At 42.8% G+C, this 25,104-nt stretch overlaps 1 protein-coding gene across 2 annotated transcripts in view; it reads right to left on the bottom strand.

Moving 5' to 3' along the window:
• The window catches only part of nlgn1 (neuroligin 1), a 280,440-nt gene that overhangs the window by 248,402 nt on the left and 6,934 nt on the right, over positions 1-25,104 (bottom strand). For both annotated transcript variants that reach the window (XM_021604119.3, XM_021604121.3), the window contains exon 2: positions 21,728-22,585. In XM_021604119.3, coding sequence (XP_021459794.3) covers positions 21,728-22,235 — 508 coding nt within the window. In that variant the 5' untranslated portion in view covers positions 22,236-22,585. The remainder of the gene's footprint in view (positions 1-21,727; positions 22,586-25,104) is intronic.

Raw genomic sequence — 25,104 nt, 5'->3', positions numbered from 1 at the left:
AACACTTTACATGTTGCGTTTATATTTTTGTTCAGTATTATTAGAAACATTCATGCTTATGCAAATTATGTAGTGTATTGCCTTAAACACATAGTATTGCCTTAAACCAAACTTTTAACCAAGTTTAATTTGTCAGCTTTTCTCTTGAAAATTTCTTAAGAAAATTTTGTAGCCTTCATTTTTGTAAAAATAACGTTTTCTCCACGACCTGCACTGTAAATAAATACCACCTACGTATATCAAAACAAATATCTGGAGTTCTTTGCGCCTACTTTCTCTGCTCAAATCCAATTTCCCCTCCCTCATCTGGGTCCATGTGTGTTGGTGAGGGTAACGCAGGACTAGCCTCGTACAAACCAACCTGATGTTCACGAGAACAGAATGGTTTATAACGAGGCTACAACAGGACAAATTATTCTTTACTTTCACAGTATTATTCAGCACAAAGAGCATATAGGTCATATAATGTGCATATAATTATAGGGCATATAATGTGTGAACATGCTATGAGTAGAGAGGCTTAGACACAAAGGCAAATATCAAGCCCTTAATTAACCGCACGAGATACAGGGGTAATATCATAGTAGGAATGTGGGAAAAATATACACTACCAGTCAAAAGTTTGGACACACGTACTCATTCAAGGGTTTTTCTTTATTTGTATATTTTTCTACATTGTAGAATAATAGTGAAGACATCAAAACTATAAAATAACACATGTACTCATTTAGTAACTAAAAAAGTGTTTTAAGAAAGCGTTTTAGATTCTCCAAAGTAAACACCCTTTGCCTTGATGACAGCTTTGCACACTCTTGGCATTCTCTCAACCAGCTTCACTTGGAATGTTTTTCCAACAGTCTTGAAGGAGTTCCCACATATGCTGAGCACTTGTTGGCAGCTTTTCCTTCACTCTGCAGTCCAACTCATCCCAAACCATCTCAATTGGGTTGAGGTCGGGTGATTCAGGAGGCCAGGTCTTCTGATGAAGCACTCTCCATTTTGGTCAAATAGCCCTGACACAGCCTGGAGGTGTCATTGTCCTGTTGAAAAACAAATGACAGTCCCAATAAACTCAAACCAGATGGGATGGCATGTCGCTGCAGAACTGTGGTAGCCATGCTGGTTAAGTGTGCCTTGAATTCTAAATAAATGACCAACAGTGTCACCAGCAAAGAACCTCCACACCATCACACCTCCTCATCCATGCTTCATGGTGGGAACCATACATGCGGAGATCATCCGTTCACCTACTCTGCGTCACGGCGGTTGGAACCAAAAATCTCACATTTGGATTCTTAAGACCAAAATTTCCACCTGTCTAATGTCCATTGCTCATTTCTTGGCCCAAGCAAGTCTCTTCTTATTATTGATGTTCTTTAGTCATGGTTTCTTTGCAGTAATTTGACCATGAAGGTCTGATTCACGCAGTCTCCTCTGAACAGTTGATGTTGAGATGTGTCTGTTACATGAACTCTGTGAAGCATTAATTTGGGCGGCAATCTGAGGTGCAGTTAACTCTAATGAACTTATCCTCTGCAGTAGAGGTAACTCTGGGTCTTCCTTTCCTGTGGCAGTCCTCATGAGAGCCAGTTTCATCATAGCGCTTGATGGTTTTTGTGACTGCACTTGAAGAAACTTTCAGAAACCTTCATATCTTAAAGTAATGATGGACTGTCATTTCTCTTTGCTTATTTGAGCTGGTCTTGCCATAATATGGAGTTGGAATAATAAATAAGGCTATCTTCTGTATACCACCCTTACCATGACACAACACAAAGGAAATAAATTCCACAAATTAACTTTGAACAGGGCACAAATGTTAATTGAAATGCATTCCAGATGATTAACTAATGAAGCTGGTTGAGAGAATGGCAAGAGTGTGCAAAGCTGTCATCAAGGCAAAGGGCGGCTACATTGAAGGATCTCAAATATGAACACTTTTACTTACTACATGATTCTATATGTGTTATTTCATAGTTCTACAATGTAGAAAATAGTACAAATAAAGAAAAAACATTGGTACAGTATTGGTACTGGAACATTATTTATTGTCTTTTCAACATCTTTTACGTATAGGAGAACCTTTATCCTTCACAAAACAATTACAATGAAGCTTGAATTAGAGCAATTCCTTTAAAATAACTCTATACAGTACATGGGTGACTAGGTGTAATCGTTGTACTCTAAAGCCTATGAGGACCTGATCACTAAAACCCTCATAGAGATAGAAAATTGTAAGGGTTCTTTTCCACAGATGCGCCAATGGATAACACATTGAGGGTGACATTCCGTACAGAGAAATAGTCCCATCAGGACGAGTGGTAATGAAGGGCAATGAGGTCTGAGGATCCTCATTACCCACACCTAGGCACAGTCCAACTAAGAATGGCAGGACAGGAGGAGGCATAGATAAGCCCAGTGAAAGGAACAAATGGCTCCCAGAATAGAATAGCACCAGAGGAGAGAGGGTGTTCAGTCAGCCTGTACAGTATGTCAAATATCTTAAATTCTCCATTGTTTGGGGCTATGGCTGGCATGTCAGACAGTTTACCCTGGTCTCTGAGTCTGGGTTTCTCTATAGAGAGCGCCTGACAAACTGAGGTAATTAATAACTGTCACCTCTCTATCTCTGGAACCTTTGTCACGTTAACAAAAAAACCTACTAATTGACTCTTGACTGAGATTATCACCACAGATCAGCTAATTATTTTTTAATATATTCATATTCCAAAGTCATTAAAAGTGTCTCGACCTAGCAACAAGGACCTAGCGACTGGGATCAAGCATCACGACACCCTTAATTACAGGCACATAGTCTGGACTACCTGGAAACCCATGAAGCAAAATGCAACCTGGTTTCAAATGGAACACTGTGAACTAAGAGACAGTATATCACACAGAATAAATCATTTGTTGGTACTCGAAACATAAACAATGGTATGAGTACTACTAAAAATGGTTCAGTCTTCATAATTAAAGCTGACATTAGGTTCTCAATGTCCATTATAACTAATTGATTATGTGTTCTTTTTATGAACACACAGTAGCTAGTATGGAGCACAAGGCTTTACCCTCGCTGACAGCATCATGTTTTCAGATGGACCGAAAGATGAAGTTCGCAACAGTGACTCAGTCTGCATGGGGAAAGATTACCGCAGGCATGCTAATGACGTCAGATTAGCATAAGAAAGAGATCATCCCTGCTCAGAAAGTCTAACTTCTGATTCAATTAATATCCCCGCCATTGGTTTATTTTAGGTGTTTTAATTCCTTACAAACAGGCAGGGTAGGGCTTAATAACGTGGCCTCCTACATCCTTCAATTCAATTATGCTCCTTTCATCACACAAACACAGTTTTGCGAATCCACAGCTGTTGCAAATGCTGCTGCTGCTTCCACCAGGCCATCAAAAACAATATGATGAAGCCTCCCTCAGTTTGAAGTCCCTTTTGGGGATGTTTTTAATTTTCGAAAACAGATTTGAAATCTCCAAAGGTGAAAATCTCCTCAACTGATAAATTCCTGGTAGTAAAAAAAATGCATTTGAACTTGTCTCTCAAAGCGTATCAAAAGCCATCCACAAAGAAATATCTGAATAGGAAAAAAAGAGGACTATAGAAGCCAGGCCTGCATGGTGTGAATAATGCGGAGGCTTCCATTCTCCACCCCCTCCCTACCCTCAGACTCAGAGCCAGGCTGGAGCCAACTAAATATGAAGCAGGAATATAATAGATAATTTGGCCAGTAAATGGCAGGTATTATGGGAGCCATCTCCACTCAGAGGCATATGATTTACCTTAGACACTAAGGTAATAGCTTTGCAAATTCCCTCTGCCATTTGACAACGGCTCGCCGTACTGAAATGTGGGGGAAAAGGTCATAAGTCAATGACAATCCATCACAACATCAATCTCTTTTTATTCTCCTCCCAAGTCTTAAATACCAAACATTGGCGGAAATCGCTGTTTCGCTTCCCCTCCCCAGAAGCTCCAATCTGGCAGGTCAGGCTGCAGGGCCCGATGTGTCAGACGCCGCCCCTGAGTTCACACATTTCTTCAAGCTTGTTTTCTCTCAACAAAAGGGAAGTGCTTTCCCTTATGGTCTCCTGTGTGTCTCCGACCCAGCGGAGGGAAGGGAAGGAGAAGGGGAAGGGGCTGTCAGAGGGGCTTTCTGGCAGACTCAGCCTGCCCCTAGAGGCTGCTGCTTTGCCATCGTATGTTTTTGAGGGATATCAATGCAGAATACATTTCTGAAAACTTAATCTGCTAAATGTAAGCCTCATGGAGTCCCAATAGAATCTACTGTACTGAATGTATAGATGACAACTGCAAAGCTTGGTGCCCTTCTGTCATTTAAGATTAATCTATGCTATGTTACAGACACAGTGTTTCTTATCAATCAATTATACACATCAGTCAATATAGCTCGGTTCTAAGGGCTCAGACACACCAATAGAGTTTGCTGTTGAACATAATTTGCTGACCGATGTCAGTCAGACGTCTACAGCGGTTGGTCCCTAAAACACAGCGCGCTGAACAATCGACAGAGGAACGCTAGATCCACATTTGGTGTGATGTGTGCAAGGCTTAAAGGAAAACTCCACCCCAAAATGATCTTTTGGTAGTCCATTGTTGACATAGTCCAAAATGTTTTGCTTGTCTGCAATCAAGTATTCAAGATATCAGATACATCAAATACAGAAATTGCATTTTGCATCATATGATGCCGCGTTTTGTATCATATTGGGATGATTTCTGTATTTTGAAAGTTACATATCTTGAAAACTTGATTGCAGACAAGCAAAACATTTTGGACTATGTCAACAATGGACTACCAAAAGATCATTTTGGGGTGGAGTTTTCCTTTAAGCCTTGCACACATCACACCAAATGTGGATCTAGCGTTCCTCTGTCGATTGTTTCTGACAAGCAAAGCATTTTGGGACTATGTCAACAATGAACTAATTAATTCAAATACTAAAAGAGAGTTTTTGGGTGGTATTTTCCTTTAACTTGACCATTAGACGCCTGAACCAACCCTTGGACAGTTAGTGCTCTGTCTCTGCTTTAAGAGGGACCCTCACAGCAGGTGCGCTTCTATGCTAAACAGTAGGCATGTCAAAGAGCTGAGGGGGGCGAGAGAGGGAACATTCTATCTGACACGTCATTGCCTGTCTCCTCTCACCTCTCTGCTGGGCTGGCAGCCTGTCTGTCTGTCTGTCTGTCCTTCAAAAGGTCCCTGCTCCCATTAATCACCAGCTCCTCTTCTCCCATGGGATAATTAAAGAGACCACAGTGAATGCTCAGCCCTCCTTTTATTGTGTCAAAAACATATTTCCTCTAAACGCTTGAAGATGGCGCTGAGGAATATGGCTGACGTTTTACATTCTCCCAACCAATTTTGCTATTTTTTTTTTTTTTTTTGCATTTTGTGTAACTTATTGTGTACATAATGTTGCTGCTACCGTCTCTTATGACTGAAAATAACTTCTGGATATCAGAACAGCGATTACTCACCTCAGACTGGAAGAAACATTTTCCTTTAACGAGTCTGACGAAAAGGATATCCTGCTTTCACTGGAGCAGGCACAGATCCACGCCTATTGCGTGAAGAAAAGATGCAGGAAAAGGGGCCACAGATCGGGCAGCCTTCAGAGAATCTGTAGGCAAGCAAGTAAACTCACACTGCCATCCGTTCTTCTTACTAACGTGCAATCATTGGAACATAAAATTGAGGACCAACTATTAAGATTATCCTACCAAGGGGACATCAAAAACTCTTATGTTTCACCAAGACGTGGTTGAACGACGATACGGACAATATAGAGGTAGCAGGATTTTACATGCACCGGCAGAACAGAGATGCTACCACTGGTAAGATGAGGGGTCGGGGTGTGTGTCTATTTGTGTGTCTAATATTAAAGAAGTCTTGAGCTATTGCTCGCCTGAGGTAGAGTACCTTATGATAAGCTGTAGACCACACTATCTACCAAGAGAGTTCTCATCTATATTATTCGTAGACGTCTTTTTGCCACAGAGCGAAGCTGGCACTTAAAGGGCTCTCAACCAACTCTATAAAGCCATAAGCAAAGAAGATAATTCTCACCCAGAAAGCGGCGCTCCTAGTGGCCTGAGACTTTAATGCAGGCAAACTTAAATCAGTTTTACCACATTTTTACCAGCATGTCACATGTGCAACCAGAGAAAAAAAATCCTAGACCACCTTTACTCCACACACAGAGATGCATAAAAAGCTCTCCCCCGCCCTCCATTTGGCAAATCTGACCATAATTATATCCTTCTGATTCCTGCTTACAAGCAAAAACTCAAGCAGGAAGTACCAGTGACTCGCTCAATACGGAAGTGGTCAGATGACGCGGATGCTACACTACAGGACTGTTTTGCTAGCACAGACAGGAATACGTTCCAGGATTCCTACAATGGCATTGAGGAGTACACCACCTCAGTCATCGGCTTCATCAATAAGTGCATCAATGACGTCGTCCCCACAGTGACTGTACGTACATATCCCAACCAGAAGCCATGGATTACAGGCAACATCTACATAAAGCTAAAGGCTGGAGCTGCCGCTTTCAAGGAGCGGGAGACTAATCCAGACACTTGTAAGAAATCCCACTATGCCCTCAGACGCACCATTAAACAAGCAAAGCATCAATACAGGATTAAGATTGAATCCTACTACACTGGCTCTGACGCTTGTCGAATGAGGCAGGCTTGAAAACTATTACGGATTACAAAGGGAAACCCAGACGCGAGCTGCCCAGTGACGCGAGCCTACCAGATGAGCTAAATGCCTTTAATGCTCGCTTTGAGACAAACAACACTGAAACATGCACCAGAGCACCAGCTGTTCTGGATGACTGTGTGATAACGCTCTCGGTTGACATTTTCAACCTCTCCCTAGCCTGTAATACCTACATGTTTCAAGCAGACCACCATGTGCCCAAGGAACCGAAGGTAGCCTGCCTAAATGATTACCGCCCTGTGGCACTCACGTCGGTAGCCATGAAGTGCATCCTCCCGGACACTCTAGACCCACTCCAATTCGCATCCCACCCCAACAGATCCACAGATGACGCAATCTCAATCGCACTCCACACGGCCCTTTCTCACCTGGACAAAAGGAATACCTATGTGAGAATGCTATTCATTGACTACAGCTCAGCATTCAACACCATAGCGCCCACAAAGCTCATCACTAAGCTAAGGACACCTCCCTCCTGCACTTCCTGACGGGCCGCCCCCAGGTGGTAAGAGTAGGCAACAACACGTCTGCCAAGCTGATCCTTAACACTGGGGTCCCTCAGGGGTGTGTATTTAGTCCCTGTATTCCCTGTTCACCCATGACTGCGTGGCCAAGCACGACTCCAACACCATCATTAAGTTTGCTGACGACACAACAGTGGTAGTGCTGATCACCGATAATTATGAGACGGCCTATAGGGAGGAAGCCAGAGAACTGGCAGTGTGGTGCCAGGACAACAACCTCTCCCTCAATGTGAGCTAGACAAAGGAGATGATTGTGGACTGCAGGAAAAGGCGGGCCGAACAGGCCCCCGTTAACATCGACGGGGCTGTAGTGGAGCAGGTCGAGAGTTTCAAGTTCCTTGGTGTCCACATCACCAATGAACTATCATGGTCCAAACATACCAAGACAGTGGTGAAGAGGGCACGACAAAACCTTTTCCCCCTCAGGAGACTGAAAAGATTTGGTATGGGTCCCTAGATCCTCAAAATGTTCTATATCTGCACCATTGAGAGCATCCTGACCAGGTGCATTACCGCCTGGTATGGCAACTGCTCGGCATCTGACAGTAAGGCGCTACAGAGGGTAGTGCGTACAGCCCAGTACATCACTGGGACCAAGCTTTCTGTCATCCAGGACCTATACAATAGGCGGTGTCAGAGGAAAGCCCTTAAAATTGTCAGAGACTCCAGTCACCCAAATTATAGACTGTTTTCTCTGCTACCGCATGGCAAGCGGTACCGGAGTGCCAAGTCTAGGACCAAAAGGCTCCTCAACAGCTTCAACCCCCAAGCCATTAGACTGCTGAACAATTAATAAAATCGCCACCGGACAATTTACATTGACTCTCCCTCCCTTTTCTACACTGTTGCTACTCGCTGTTTATTAATTATGCATAGCCACTTCACCCCCACCTACATGTACAAATGACCTCAACTAACCTGCAACCCCGCTCACTGACTCAGTACCGGTGTCCCCTGTATATAGCCTCATTATTGTTATTTTTGTATGACTTTTTATTATAACTTTTTATTTTAGTCTACTTGGTAAATATTTTCTTAACTCTTCTTGAACTGCACTGTTGGGTTAAGGGCTTGTAAGTAAGCATTTCACGGTAAAGTCTACACTTGTTGTATTCGGCGCATGTGACAATTTATTTTATTTTATTTGATTTGATTTGCACTGCCTGTTTGCTGAGACTGAGAACAAGGCATATCGATGACTGGCTGAAGGAAGATGACAGTGGCAGATATCAGAGAGCAGGATCTTAGGGTTGGGGGGGGCCACTCTAATGCGGAGAGCCTCTGCTTCATCATCTAAGCACTGCAGTTGACAAGCAGGTGACCATAAATTCTAAGGGCTTAAGAGAAACACCAGAAATATAATGATTTGAAAAGAAACAGCATTTCACACCCTATTCCTTTGGCACACTTTTATCTCCCTGACAAACTTTGAAATGCCTTTGGATATAAAAAGCAAGTTATCAGTCAGGTGCAAATCTCCTTTGATATATGGGAACGTTTGGAAAACACAATTTGTGAGTAGTTAAGGTTTCCTTCTTTCCCATTATTGAGACATCAGGAGCTGAGTGCACTGAGACAGGTGTCACGAGAGCAAATGATAACAAGTCGCTGTTCCGATATCCTGTGATATACAGTACAGTGGGAACTGTTGCTCCACACTGCCTCAGTGAAACTAGCATCCTGTTACAGATCTGCTATAGCAGTGGCTTGAGAGGCATTGAGCAATATCTGGCCAGAGATGTCAAACTCAGTTTGAGCTGTTTAAAGGTCCTTCCTATCAGCAGAAACACCAATTAACCCGACTTCCTGGCATAATGGCGCTCCAAAATCCCAAACAAAGAGCCCTGAATACAATTAAACACAGGCCTCTGTGTCAGCAGCTAGATAGAACATTTAAACAGCGGAACAAAGAGGGCCAAGTCACAGTGGACTACCATCAAGCACATTAAAAGCCAAAGCCAGGCTGTCTTCCTGCGATTATTCAAACGTCAGGGACCAGCAAAAGACCAGTGTGATTTAACAAACTTGATATTTCAAATCTGTGGACTGGGCTAACCTGATTTTCAGCCTGAGTTTTATTCTCTTCTTCTTTTACGAGGAAGGAGGTAGAGAATTAGCCAAGCTTGTCATGTGGCTTCCTAAATGCCACTACACTGGTTAATAAGGACCAACAGTTGGAGTCTTGACAGCTTTAGTGGCTAAATCGCTGCTAGCTATTTGAGTATAGCGTGCCGTTTTATATCACCAAGTCATAAATCCTCCTGAAAAAAACACAGAAAATATGCTCTTTGCATTTGTTACAATCTCCAACAAAAAATGATTTGGCCCTACAGGAAGTAATGTTTCTAGAGTCTGAATGTTGTTGCAGTTTTTCTCTGTGGTTCTGGTCTGTGTTGACCTTTGGTCTAAGTGCTAAGGCTTCCGATTAAGCTCTTTATGGAGTAGCGCTGGAGGGAGATGGCAAACGTGACCCTGACCATTGCCTGTCCAATACTATTGGAATTCTTCACTGTGACCCTGAGCAGAACTGAATTTAGTGATCCCACAATATGAACTCTGATGGCATGAATGCAGTTCCTGGGTCCTGTGCTGCCTGCAACAGTCAGACATTATTCGAGCATAATTCATAGAGAAGATCCTGCTATTTTAAAGGTTATGCTAAAATTACTATAGCTAGAGGGTGTCAAAAAGTGGCATATAGTACAGATGTAGGTGTAAGATCTTAATTTGACTTTAATTTCACAGCAAAATAATCCTGCAGAAACTGGATTAGAATAATGTTGCTTAATCCATGGTTAGGCTATTATTAACCTGGCCAAAAATTGGCTACATGAAAAGTGCAAAACTGTTAATATAACCTTGTTACTGTGGGTTTTCAGTAAATGTATGTAAATCACAACGCTCATCTGCATTTCCTGCTATGGAACATTCTCAGCAACAAAAGAGTGGTCAAATTAAGATCCTACATCTGTATACCACATGCAAGAGCATACAAATGTATGATTTACTAACACTGACGGGGTCAACTGAAAAATTCCTAAATCATATGACAATAATGTAACTACAGCAGATGATGCTATATACTGTCATATTCTTCGGTCTGGATTCAACCCGGAACGCGGAAGATAAAATATAAAGGTAATTGCCGCTTGAGACATTGCCTTTAATTGTCAATCTCACTATGAAGCGGATCTTCAGCGCTACGGATTGAATAGAGCCCTTCTTGTCACAATGTGACAGCACAAAAGGAGTCTGGAATGCATGTTATCCTCTGACTCAACATGAAATTCTGCTTTATGGAATTATTGATGTCTAACATTAACTTCTTTGGGCTTAGATCTCTTACACAGAGACACTGATACACTCAGCTCTGGCGAACACCCACAAACATAAAATAGACAACAAAGCATCACATCCTAGCTCGGGGTGCGGTTTGAGTGGGATGATCCAAAGTTAGTCAGACACAAAAAGGAGTGTGACTCAGACTTGAAATGGTGCACATTCTATATAGAGTCGACTACTGACTCAAAGTGAGGCATGTGATTGGCGCAGCCGGACTCTGATGTCTGCTTTTAACTCTGCACTGACATCCTTTAACACCTCAGGGGAGTATACTCAGCTCAAACAAGTCTCCACTCTGCAGACTGTCGGAATTAAACATATACAAATAAGATTCTGTGTGATTGTTTTGGCTGAATAGATCTGTAGTTGTTTTGGTTTCATGCACTGTAGTGTACTAATGATTGGTTATTTTTGAGTTACCACACTGTAAAACAATATACATTTCGTTTTTTTTCCCCTCTGCCCATTTTTCATAAGAATGTCTACTTGTTCAATGAACCCCAATGGGGTTCTACCTGGAACCAAAAAGGGTTCGTCAAAGGTTCTCCTATGGGGACAGCCAAAGAACCCTTCTAGGTTCTAGATAGCACCTTTTTTATTTAGAATGTACAGTAGTTGCAGTTGGATTGAAAATATTTTGCTTTGACTTGTCTATCATGTCCACGTACAATTCTGCTGTAAGCAGGCTGCACAGTTGACACAGAATAACCACAGCGGTCTGATACTGAAGCTCCCGTACCTCCCTCTCTCCCTCTCTCCCTCTGCCTGGCTGCCACAGGGATTGATGGCTCTGCCCAGCCATTAATATTCAAGGTGAACTCCTCATAGTTTCAACTGCTTGTGGAACCTGCTCGGCGCGGCCGGACCTCAAGGCTGATTTCTCCCAGTCTGCCTGTTTTCTGATCGTCACTTAATGTACTCCTCCACCCCTCCATTAATCATCACCTTTGCCTTTACCTGTCAGACCAGAGCGTCGCCTGGTTGCAAGATGAGTGGAGAGGCCACCCACCAGAATACATGTTACTTTTCTAGCTGCGTGCACACATTATGAACTCTGTGATTAAATGACCCCCGCTATAACGACAATATGCACTGTCACCGATGGGAGACGGACAGTGTGGCGAGCCGCTGAACCAGTGAAAAAAAACTGACTGCGGCCCATTTCCTGGTTGCCAATATGCTTAATGACAGGAGTGATGAGTTATTGACAGCTCTCGTCTAATTAGAGGCACTGAGGTGTCTATTGCAGCCTTTGTGCAGACACAAAGAGGACCATTGATTTTGCTGTGGTGGACTGTATCTGGATACTTCAGGGAGTGTGTGTGTGTCTGTGAGGGAGAGTGTGTGTGTGTGTGTGTGTGTGTGTGTGTACTGTATATGAGTGTGTAAGAGATTGCCGGGCAGGGGAGCAAGTTATCTGCTGTTCCTTTGACCGACAGAAGCCTTAAATTCCAATTAGTCACACTTCCGTGGATTGGTGAAACTAATTACTGGCTTTAACTCCAGGCCAATAATGAAATGTTTGGTGGAAAGTGGGAGTTTGGGAGACCTGGGTAATTTGTGGCTTAGTCCCCGAAGTATTCAAGTCCCACATGTACCATTCTCGACCACTCCTGATTTTTGTTTGAAATTAAACATTAAAACAAGTGAACACAGGGTGAAGGTACTTAATGGTTTCAAATCCTCATGGATTTATCTTTAATATGCATCTGAAAGCCGCCTCGACAACTGCTGCGGTTAAACATTTATTAATGACACCCTCTGATATGGAGCACCTCAGTAGAACGTGGCTCCTGGCTAAGTGATTTATGGACTCCTGTATGTGCAAATTACAGTTTATTACTTCTTATTCCAAGACTAACCTCTGTCACTTAAACATATTTGTTACGGGGGCCAAAAGTATTAAAAATGAGTTTCTACATGGGAATTAAAATGTGCCAATGACCTTTCTACAGTAAACAGCCAGACTGTAGAAGAGGTAGCAGCTGGGAGGTAAACTTAAACCCATTGATTAACACACTCTGGGTCAGGTGCTTTGTTCCCATTATCAAGTCAAGGTGAAACCTGCATTTACTTAGATTCCCCTGCACGGTGGCCATCTGCAACAGCTTGTCACTCCAACCCGCTCTCTTTCTCTCTCTCTTCCCCCCTCTTCTTCAGGTTCAATAGTTGTCACTTACTGAGAAAATGCACTGTGCTCAACCGGGAACAGGGCCAAGTGCAGCACGGAATCTGTTTCATCCGACACTCCCTAATTTAGCATAAACCATAATTAAAGTGACTTGGCAGTCGGCTAAAACCAAATTTCATACTCCCTGATCACAAGAATGGGTGTGCAGTTGGTAGCCAGAAATGAGCCTGATGATGTGGACTTGTTATTTAAATGCCCACCCTGACAATTATTAAATACGTTTAAACTGATGTAAAACTATCAATGGCAATTGGTTAATGTACTATATATTGACACTTTTGGACTACAGTGCAAATAGAAAAAACAGGTATAGTACAAGGTATTCTGAGTATACGGTCCCAGGTATCCATAATGTAAGGCCTATATAAAACCTATGGGGTTTTACTCATCACAGAACCAACAAACAAGCCACTTTCCAATACTGCATCATCCTGAAATCAAGGTTCCTGTACCATCACATTTCATCACAGGTTGCCATTGGCATTACCATTCTGTTTGAGTTATACCTCACAGTCTTCTGACACATAGCAAACATGTCCTTGGGCAATTAGTGGATTGTATGTCAAGGAAGATGATGTTTAACAGTTTCCCACTGTAGTTCAAATGGGGCACACAGCAACTCTGCACTAAAGTGTGGCCTGGCCCTTTAAAATGGGCCGCAGTGAATTGGCGTTTCAGAATTTATCACAGCTGCCACCGACCAAGTCGGTCCAAACATTATATCACCCACTGGCGCTCTCTCTCTCTCTCTCCTTCTCTCCCTCTTTCTATCCCTCGCTTTCTCTTTCTCCTTCACTGCAGCATTGCACATCCGGGCCTGTGTTTTCTTAAAGAGCCTCTATTCAACCCTGCTCTGAATTCCGAGGAATAGGCCATGAGATCACAAAAAAATGAAGTGATAGAATCAAACCCTACTGCGATGAACATACGTCGGCATGTGTAAAAGTGCAAAGATGCGCATACTGTACAGTGCTTGTACGTCTGTGCATCAACACTAGGGCTATAGTACATGTTATTGACACTGATTAGAAAACTAACTCTAAATGTGGGAACATTTCCCTCTCTACTCATTGCATTGTCATTGTTGAATGTTCTCCATCATTGCACTCCATCATGCATTACATAGTATAAGGACATTTTGGAAAGGCCCATAAAGAATGTCTGTGAATATGAAATTGAAACTATGGTAAAAAGCTGTTACTTCTCGGCAGCAATATCTATGTTGATTCAACAGTATATTTTAAATATGCATGAGAGCTTGCAATGCATTTCACACTGCATCAAAATACCATTTCTTAGAAATGAACAGTACAGAAAGCCATATTAGGTCTGTAGTTTTCCATTGTTTCCCTACTACTAGCTCTATAATAAGTGTCATGCCTGGACTGTTATCTTCAGTTTAATGCCATTTATTAAAGATTCAAAAATGAAGATACTCATTTATTTATCATAATACAGTCGTCATTAATATATAACTGAAGCTATCAACACTGGAACCTTGGAATCCCATTTGTACCTTCACAGAAACATCTTAGTATGACAACAATAGTAAATGTTCAGCCACCATTCTTCCTGCTACAGCATAAAAGATCAGGGGAGACTTTCCCAATCAACATTTTCATACCTCATTTGATGGAAACTCACGGTGAGAGCACGGAGATATCAAAACCAGGTGAGGTATTACTTTTTCAGATTGAAAATACACTTGAAGTGTGGCTCTCAGTAGTGGAATCAGCATTGATCAATTGAAAATTAACAGATTAGATTTGCCATGAAGTCTGGAAGCACCTCGTTAAGTCTACAGAGCAGTCCCACGACTCACACATTCTTACTACACGCCGCAGCAGTTAAATCCCTCTGTATGTGCATGCACAATCCGCAGAGAGAATCCAATCCACCATGAATAACATATAGGGCCTTTCCCAACTCTACCAAACTCTAATGACTTCACTCACAGCCTGATTCTTATGAACGCTGAGCCCGCCATTGTACACTTCTGCTCAAATTGAATACACTTAGCACTACATTCACCACTGGAACACTTTATCTCTGATTTCCTGATAGAGAACAAGCCTGTTTGTATGTGAACAGAAAAGTCTACAAATGCACACCCACGTTTGCCCGCACAAACACAAACACACAGGTTTGCCTCTTTTGATCTCTCTTACAGAGAAAGACTGAAACACATGGAACATACAAATCATATACACATTCACCCACCCACCCACAGTGCTTCAGCCCACATAAAGAAAGCTACAGCACACCTTTAAAACTAAAACTTTAGCCCAGGTTTTACAGACAGCTTCTCTCCGGGGAGACAGTAGGGAGAAGGCTGGAAACTTATTGGAGCTGTAAAAATCTATTCCTGAGGTCCTGCACCTCCCCCAGGAGCCCCCTTCAACCATTACAAAACTGGGACGAGACCTCATAAATGGAAAGGGGGGGTGGGAGTGCTAAGGGCAACTATATATCACTCTATGTGTAAAACAGCCTTCATCATAACACTAACTACACTGGGTTCCAGTTATTTGGAGTACTGCAGAACTACTATAACAACTGAACAGCAGCTCATAGAAACCATCCCCGAATTGATTAAAGAGCTTTATTTAAGCTTCACCGACTTTCCCCAACCACACAGATCTATTCTAAATCAGCTCTGTAATACCCTCAATGTGGATGCAAATTTGGAGAAAAACCTAACTAATATCTTACTAGATGGGGAGTGTTTTAAAAAATGCATGGAACTCAGTCCGGCTTTAAACTTACTCTTGAAAGTTGTAATAGTAGAATGCACATTGGGTAGTGCATCATCAGTTCCTCTTGTCATGTTAGTCATTTATTTAGATTTTTTAACCTATAGATTTTGTTGTCATTTTTTAGTCACTCAAAAATCACATAAATACACATTAGACATGGCAAAATGTAGTAAGTAATTAGTAATTAGTAATTGCAAGAAAATTTGCTTTAAAAATGCAACATTTTATTTGCACCCCATGACGAAATGTGTAGAATTGCAAGAAATAAGCTTTAAACCTGCAAAATTCTCTCCGCCAACAAGAGGGGTGTGAAAAGTGCACAGTGCTTGTGCCCATAGAAATAGACGTAGTGAATGCACGCGCGGGGGGGGGGGGGGGGGGGGGGGGTGTTCCTAAAAGCTGGAAGGCGGGCCAGAGTGAAAAAGTTTGGGAAACCCGGATGTGAAATAGAAGTACCACACTATCACAGTTCAACCTGAATTACACAACACTCAACTTCAAATGTGCCTCTCTTTTACATACAGTGCCTTGCGAAAGTATTCGGCCCCCTTGAACTTTGCGACCTTTTGCCACATTTCAGGCTTCAAACATAAAGATATAAAACTGTATCTTTTTGTGAAGAATCAACAACAAGTGGGACACAATCATGAAGTGGAACGACATTTATTGGATATTTCAAACTTTTTTAACAAATCAAAAACTGAAAAATTGGGCATGCAAAATTATTCAGCCCCTTTACTTTCAGTGCAGCAAACTCTCTCCAGAAGTTCAGTGAGGATCTCTGAATGATCCAATGTTGACCTAAATGACTAATGATGATAAATACAATCCACCTGTGTGTAATCAAGTCTCCGTATAAATGCACCTGCACTGTGATAGTCTCAGAGGTCCGTCAAAAGCGCAGAGAGCATCATGAAGAACAAGGAACACAGCAGGCAGGTCCGAGATACTGTTGTGAAGAAGTTTAAAGCCGGATTTGGATACAAAAAGATTTCCCAAGCTTTAAACATCCCAAGGAGCACTGTGCAAGCGATAATATTGAAATGGAAGGAGTATCAGACCACTGCAAATCTACCAAGACCTGGCCGTCCCTCTAAACTTTCAGCTCATACAAGGAGAAGACTGATCAGAGATGCAGCCAAGACGCCCATGATCACTCTGGATGAACTGCAGAGATCTACAGCTGAGGTGGGAGACTCTGTCCATAGGACAACAATCAGTCGTATATTGCACAAATCTGGCCTTTATGGAAGAGTGGCAAGAAGAAAGCCATTTCTTAAAGATATCCATAAAAAGTGTTGTTTAAAGTTTGCCACAAGCCACCTGGGAGACACACCAAACATGTGGAAGAAGGTGCTCTGGTCAGATGAAACCAAAATTGAACTTTTTGGCAACAATGCAAAACGTTATGTTTGGCGTAAAAGCAACACAGCTCATCACATTGAACACACCATCCCCACTGTCAAACATGGTGGTGGCAGCATCATGGTTTGGGCCTGCTTTTCTTCAGCAGGGACAGGGAAGATGGTTAAAATTGATGGGAAGATGGATGGAGCCAAATATAGGACCATTCTGGAAGAAAACCTGATGGAGTCTGCAAAAGACCTGAGACTGGGACGGAGATTTGTCTTCCAACAAGACAATGATCCAAAACATAAAGCAAAATCTACAGTGGAATGGTTCAAAAATAAACATATCCAGGTGTTAGAATGGCCAAGTCAAAGTCCAGACCTGAATCCAATCGAGAATCTGTGGAAAGAACTGAAAACTGCTGTTCACAAATGCTCTCCATCCAACCTCACTGAGCTCGAGCTGTTTTGCAAGGAGGAATGGGAAAAAATGTCAGTCTCTCGATGTGCAAAACTGATAGAGACATACCCCAAGCGACTTACAGCTGTAATCGCAGCAAAAGGTGGCGCTACAAAGTATTAACTTAAGGGGGCTGAATAATTTTGCACGCCCAATTTTTCAGTTTTTGATTTGTTAAAAAAGTTTGAAATATCCAATAAATGTCGTTCCACTTCATGATTGTGTCCTACTTGTTGTTGATTCTTCACAAAAAAATACAGTTTCATATCTTTATGTTTGAAGCCTGAAATGTGGCAAAAGGTCGCAAAGTTCAAGGGGGCCGAATACTTTCGCAAGGCACTGTATGCCCAAAGAGGAACAAAACATTGAATGAATACAAACATTAACAGAAAATCTCTGCAGTATAACAGGGGATATAGAGGATGAATTAGTTCTCCCCTGAAACAATCAATGTGACTGAGACATTCTGATCTGTAAATTTGAAATCCTATTATCAACGTGGTCTGGAATGATGAAAAATGGCCTACTAATAAACATATAAAAGAGAGGCACAAAACATGACTCTTTACTGCATTACTGATGTCCCTGAGCTCTACTCATTGCCTGAATTGTGTGTGCTTCCACAGTGACCCGAGATATAGAGTGAGTAGATAATTGCAGTGGCAAAATGCTGAGTGATCAGTGCCAAAAAATGAATGAGACATACATCAGTGTGTTGCAGCTTGTGGTGACTAAAACATCCTTCCATCTCATCAAACTGCTTTACCCATGAAGCACTGCAATCAATAAATTATATCCCTAACTTAGAGGAAGCTGTGTCATTTTTTTAGGCAATAAGAACACATGGAAATAGACAATGTAGCAAAACACAGTAACATAGTTGTTGCAGTTTTGCCATCATCAAGTGAACATTTAAGAGAGACATTAAAATGTGTGATCAGCCACTTCATTGGCTTGCACTCGGCAGCGGCAGAGTCATGTGACATCTGTCATTCTCCAATTTCCGTGTTAAGTGGGGGGGGGTTCAACATGGTGGCTCTGACTGGCAGGAAAGGAGGTCAAATGATTAAGCAAAGAGGAACAGGGAGAGAGGGGACAAGTTATGATATGATTAGTTAGTAAAGGTATATTGGGTATATACAGTTGAAGTCTGAAGTTTATATACACTTAGGTTTGGAGTCATTGAAACTCGTTTTTCAACCACTCCTCCACACATCTTGTTAACAAACTATAATTTTGGCAAGTCGGTTAGGACATCTACTTTGTGCATGACACAAGTAATTTTTCCAACAATTGTTTACAGACATATTATTTCACTTATAATTCACTGTATCACAATTCCAGTGGGTCAGAAGTTTACATACACTAAGTTGACTGCCCCTTTATACAACTTGGAAAATTCCAGAAAATTATGTCATGGCTTTAGAAGCTTCTGATAGGCTAATTGACATCATTTGAGTCAATTGGAGGTGTACCTGTGGGTGTATTTCAAGGCCTACCTTCAAACTAAGTGCCTCTTTGCTTGACATCATGGGTCAATCAAAAGAAATCAGCCAAGACCTAAGACAAAAAAATTGTAGACCTCCACAAGTCTGATTCATCCTTGGACCAATTTCCAAATACCTGAAGGTACCACCTTCATCTGTACAAACAATAGTATGCAAGTACAAACACCATGGGACCATGCAGCCGTCATACCGCTCAGGAAGGAGACACGTTCTGTCTCCTAGAGATGAATGTACTTTGGTGTGAAAAGTGCAAATCAATCCCAGAACAACAGCAAAGGACCTTGTGCAGATGCTGGAGGAAACAGGTACAAAATTATATATATTCACAGTAAAACAAGTCCTATATCGACATAACCTGAAAGGCCGCTCAGCAAGGAAGAAGCCACTGCTCCAAAACCTATAAAAGTTGCAGACTACAGTTTGGAACTGCACATGGGGACAAAGATTGTACTTTTTGGAGAAATGTCCTCTGGTCTGATGAAACAAAAATAGAACTGTTTGGCCATAATGACCATCGTTACGTTTGGATAAAAAAGGGGGAGGCTTGCAAGCTGAAGAACGCCATCCCAACCGTGAAGCACGGGGGTGGCAGCATCATGTTTTGGGGGTGCTTTGCTGCAGGAGGGACTGGTGCACTTCACAAAATAGATGGCATCATGAGGGAGGACAATTATGTGGATATATTGAAGCAACATCTCAAGACATCAGTCAGGAAGTTAAAGCTTGGGTCTTCCAAATGGGTCTTCCAAATGGACAATGACCCCAAGCATACTTCCAAAGTTGTGGCAAAATGGCTTAAGGACAACAAAGTCAAGGTATTGGAGTGGCCCTAACCTCAATCCTGTAGAAAATTTGTGGGCAGAACTGAAAAAGCATGTGTGAGCAAGGAGGCTTACAAACCTGATTCAGTTACACCAGCTCTGTCAGGAGGAATGGGCCAAAATTCACCCAACTTATTGTGGGAAGCTTGTGGAAGGCTACCCGAAACGTTTGACTCAAGTTAAACAATTTAAAGGCAATGCTACCAAATACTAATTGAGTGTATGTAAACTTCTTACCCACTGGGAATGTGATGAAAGAAATAAAAGCTGAAATAAATCACTATCTCTCTACTATTATTCTGACATTTCACATTCTTAAAATAAAGTGGTGATCCTAACTGACAGGGAATTCTTACTAGGATTAAATATAAGGAATTGTGAAAAACTGAGTTTAAATGTGTTTGGCTAAGGAGTATGTAAACTTCTGACTTCAACTGTACATTGGAGCTACTGTATATGTCTACGAAATACTATATGTGTGACTACCTCTGGGTATATATGTTTAATTAAGGGACTTGGAGGACTGCTAGTGGGATGGAATATCTGAGATGATGTGGGAATATGTTGGCAATGCTATAACAGTGTCGGAGCCTGATATGCCAGAACCCAAATCTTCGGAGGGGAGGAGGGTTGGAGAGGGGTTGCCCTGCCCAGTGTGTGTAGCTCAGCAGAGAGGAGAGAGGGCGCAGAGAGAGGATGTTTAATGAGCGCCCCCCCAGCCTCCTGCCTGCCAGAGTGGCTGCATTAACACCACACGCCTTATCAAGGGCGCTGTCACCGGCCCTGAGAGGCACAATGCACTGCCACTCTGCCAGCCAGCAGAAGAGAGGGAGAGAAGGAAGGAGAGAGAAAGAAAGAAAGAGGAGTGGGGAGGGAAGGAGCCTAGAGAACATTATCTTGATGAAGCCATGATCGATAAAGCCAGAGCAAGCCAATGGAACAGCGATACCATCCCTTTTAATTGAGATTAGACTCTGCAAGTTCACCGTGCGCCCATCTAATTTAAGAGTGGCCGACGTCTCACCACAGTTAACTCCTCACACACGTCATCAATTACAGGATACTCTCTGACCTGGGACCTGGCAGCCAATCAGAGGGCCCCACTTCCTCTCCTCACCTCTCGGTGGATCGCTGACTGGGGAGGGGAGACGCCTCTCTCTGGGGCCCCATGCCACCGGCCCTCCCTTCTCTGTTTTCTCTGTTATTTATTCCAGTGCATACATACCTCCTTGTCTACATATTTTCTTGCCCGGTTTCCTGGCACATTCCTTGGATATTCTTTTTACTGTAAAATGAATAGAAGACTAAAAAATAACATGGAGCTCCATTAAGGACAGTTGGAGCATGCAACACCACTATCTGACTGCTGAGGAAGGAGAGAATGTGGTAGCAAAGAGAGTTCCCACTGGGCACACACCGGTTGAATCAACGTTTTTTCCACGTCATTTCAATGAAATTACGTTGAACCAATGTGGAATAGGCGTTGAATTGACATCTGTGCCCAGTGGGTTGCTCTTACTGGCTTAGTTCATTAATCAATCAGTCAGTAAATCAATCAATAATCATTATTTACATGAGCTTCCTCCTTGATGAGCCCTATTCATTGTGCCTACACACAATGGACAGATGATGACCTGCTATCAGTCAGGAGTGAGGAGTGAGGAGGAGGAGAAGCAGGAGGAGGAGGGGAAAGGAGGAACCAGTCTCACCTGAATGGACGTGCTGAGGTAAACAGGAGGATGTGCGTGAGGAAGGGATCAGGAGACTGATGAACAGCCGCACACTCACAGATAGACACACACACACAGACACACACACACACACACACACACACACACACAGAGGCGCACACACACATACATACTCACACACATAAAAGCAGTGTCATGCACGTAAACATGCAGAGGTCATGCTTTTCTCACTCTTGTCAGTACAAAACATACAGGAAAATATTTTAAAAGGGGTTGTTGGTTTAGGTCTGTTTTTCCTGTTGGTCCTGCTGTTAACTCACCATCCTCAGTGGGAACATATATGTTTAAGAAAAGGCAGTCCTCGCTCTGGTCCTGTACGTAAGAAGACACTATCTCCAGGTTGTTAGTGAACCACACAGGCAGCATGACGTCTGGCAGACGCCCCTCCACGATGGTCTGAGGGCAGACCGGGCCGAACTGCGTGGCGTTACGGACCTCCGGCCACGAGATGGGCGGCTCCGGGGGCTGGAAGCGCCTCTCGCCCGTGGGGGGTGCGGCATAAGGTACCCCCTGGAACTGAATGACGGGTCCCAGGATCTCGTTGTTGAGCTCCTTCTTGACGCCCCTCAGTTTGCCGTAGACGGTGGTGACCACAGGGTCTGTCTCGTCCAGTTTCTGAGAGGCCGTGACCAGGGCCTGCTGTGCTAGGCTCAGTATCCATAGCAGGAAGGTGAGGTCCAGGCCCAGACCCAGGCCTACGCCCAGCCGGGGCTGCATGACCCTCCAGGCAGGGTGCAGCCTCAGACGGCCAGGCCTCTGCAGGGGCATGCTCCCTCTGCCACACCAGTAGATACACACACACACCAACTAGGGCTCACCACACCGCAACGCTAGCAGCAACAATCCACTTTAGGTCCGCCCACAGAAAAGGGTACAATCAAAGGAAAAGTATGAGGCCTCCCAAACGTGCGGCTGTCAAAACTTTCAAAGGCTCTTTGCATGGCAAGTACTCCCCACTGATTTCACACTGGCGGAGGCAACATCTTCACTTGCTGCTATTCGTCAGACCGCATCCTATTGACAGTCCTGTTTTCCATCCTGGCGACGCAGGCAGGGCAGCCATTTGCAGCAGGTCTTCCACAGATAAATCAACCCCAGTCGAGGCGTGGGTCTATATCCTGCAGGAAATAAAAAATAACGAATTAGTACTGAGGTGGAGAGAAGAAATATGAACAGAGCAGGGCTTTACTGGCTGTTACATTCTGGCTATGTTGCCATCAAGTAGAGCACAGGGGAATCACAGTCTGCCTAGTGACACCTCATCAATCATGTGCAAGTAGCAGACTGACTGAGTGACTGGGCATTAGTTAAGGGAGCCCTCCTCCTCTTCCAGACCAGGGAGGGAGAATTAAGAAGATCATGTTCATAGAGAGAAGGAAATCCTATTTTGTTTACAATGCGATGACACCTGTCATAGACACATAGTGGGGGACATAAAGAAACTTCAATTATGACAGTGTTAGCATGGAAATGGGAAAAGAGATCCAAACATTCTCTAAGAGCATCCATATTCTTATGACTAGAGCACCCTTTTGAACATGTTTACTCAACAAGGAGATTGACGTTAATTAGGGAAATATGCTCAGAAGAATAACATAATAAAGTTGCAAACCGAGCCTTGAAGTAATGCGACATGTTGACTTGCTTCTCCTTGCACATTAACTGGCTACTTCCAAATCTTAGGAGAGAAACCTTTCCACCTTGCATACAGTACGGTACATAAAACAAATATTTGAAAGCTATATTTGGATCATCCTCTATAGACGGGTTAGCTGATGTCACGAAAACGTTGCGCATGATTTAATGAGGCAGAAGTTTGTGTGATTCTGGATAGACAGATAGCTAGCAACAATGACAAGAAGCTGCCATGTGGGGAATCATAGGTGGCTCGTTTCAGCTAGTTTCATCTTGTTCTTAATACCATGTCTTGTTTTGAGGTGTTTTGACTGATCACAGCTAGCACAGAGGATCTGGGCCAATTCGGCTGAGAGTCGGGACACTTGGTTGAGAGTCATGTGGCCCGAGTCTGTGCTGCCTTCGGCAGTATTACTTATGGCTACGATGCGGGGATTGAGCTCGGGCTGATTCCAGTGTGAGTTATCTGTCCCAAATGTATTTCATTGGGCTCTGGGATACTCTCTGGCAGATGACTACACAGGCTGATTTATACATTACATTTCATCATTTATTTTTCCATATTTTCTCATTGTTTCTGTGATAATTTAAATGAACATTTAAATTGACATTTTTAAGAGTCGTGTGATACTTTGTGCAACGCAATTGATAAACATTAAAACTTTGTGGATGGAGCCTCCCAAATGACGCGGTGGTCTAAGAAACTGCTTCGTGCAAACTGCATTGCTACAGATGCTGGTTCGAAACCCGAAATGTATACAAAATATCTATATCTATATATATTATAAACAGGACACATCTGAGGAGTCGAGTGTTCCAAGCTCCCCCTATGGGCATGATGCCTCTGCATGTAGTAAGTTACTTTAAAATGAGTGGCCCAGTGGTGAAGTAGGTTGACACCATGGAGAGATGAAGTGATCCTAACAACCCACAACCCCAAGACATTAAGCACACCCTAAGGTTGGACATTTTTAGACAGCAGTTCTAAAAATACACTGTAGCTGTGAGCATGTTGAAAGAAACACTTAGGTTGGTCAAGCAGATCTGTCCGTTTATTGGTCTTCCTGTAGACCTAAGTACACGTATGTGTGTGTGAATATACAAGGATACAGGGTTGGAACAGAGCTTTATATCACCCATAGTAAATGTAAATTAAGTGCTCTGGGTTGGAGGAGTTTTGCAGTGGTCTGATAGTTTTAAACCATCCCAGACACAGCAGATGAGATGTCCAGGTGTACCCAATGGTAATATTTACAATCACTTATTTTTTGTATATAGCCAAACACATTCATTACTGGTACCACTCTCACTTGAACCCTTGCAACAAAACCATATTTCAAACAAATCGCATCTATTGACAGAGGCATACAAATGATATGCATCCAAACAAATGCATCGCAAGCAGTTTGCGCCCTGGAATAATTAGGCAAACAGATAAACAGAGGAATGAAATGAAAACCTCTGGCATTGATTGTGTACTGTATTGTTAATGAGGCTATAAAACTACTGTGAGGTTTTTACAATGGGGAGGCTAAGAAAAACTGCACATGGACCTCGCCGCAAGCCTTTGTCATCTCTGACACACCGGACAAATATTTAGACTGCAGACAGGCAAATAAAAACCAAGGCTTTGGCTCTAATCTTTTTTCAGAATCCAGGAGGGGCGAGGTTTGGCTGGATGGATGATAGCTGGCTGGTTGGAGCAAAGCAGGATTTGGTAACAATGTTGTGCTGCACTGTGTGAGGGAGATGAAGTAAAATGAGTGTGTGCACAGAGGATGAGATCAGATTGTGTCCTTTAATCCTTATGACAATCTAACTCAAACAGGCCTATGGTGAGAGGAGTTTAGTGAGGTCTCTCCCAAAGCTAAATCTCTCTGGGGTGGTAATGTACTGTACACATCCCAGCAACACTGGGCCACAAACCTATGGTAGCTGCCTTAACACTCTGTAATATCTACGTCATACCTGCAGCATAACAATAGTGTCACCCTGATGTCAT

Source organism: Oncorhynchus mykiss, chromosome 5 (assembly GCF_057628025.1).
Source record: "Oncorhynchus mykiss isolate SJ-2025 chromosome 5, ASM5762802v1, whole genome shotgun sequence".
In the NCBI taxonomy this organism is placed as follows: domain Eukaryota; kingdom Metazoa; phylum Chordata; class Actinopteri; order Salmoniformes; family Salmonidae; genus Oncorhynchus; species Oncorhynchus mykiss.
This window is presented reverse-complemented; position numbering and strand designations above follow the sequence as displayed.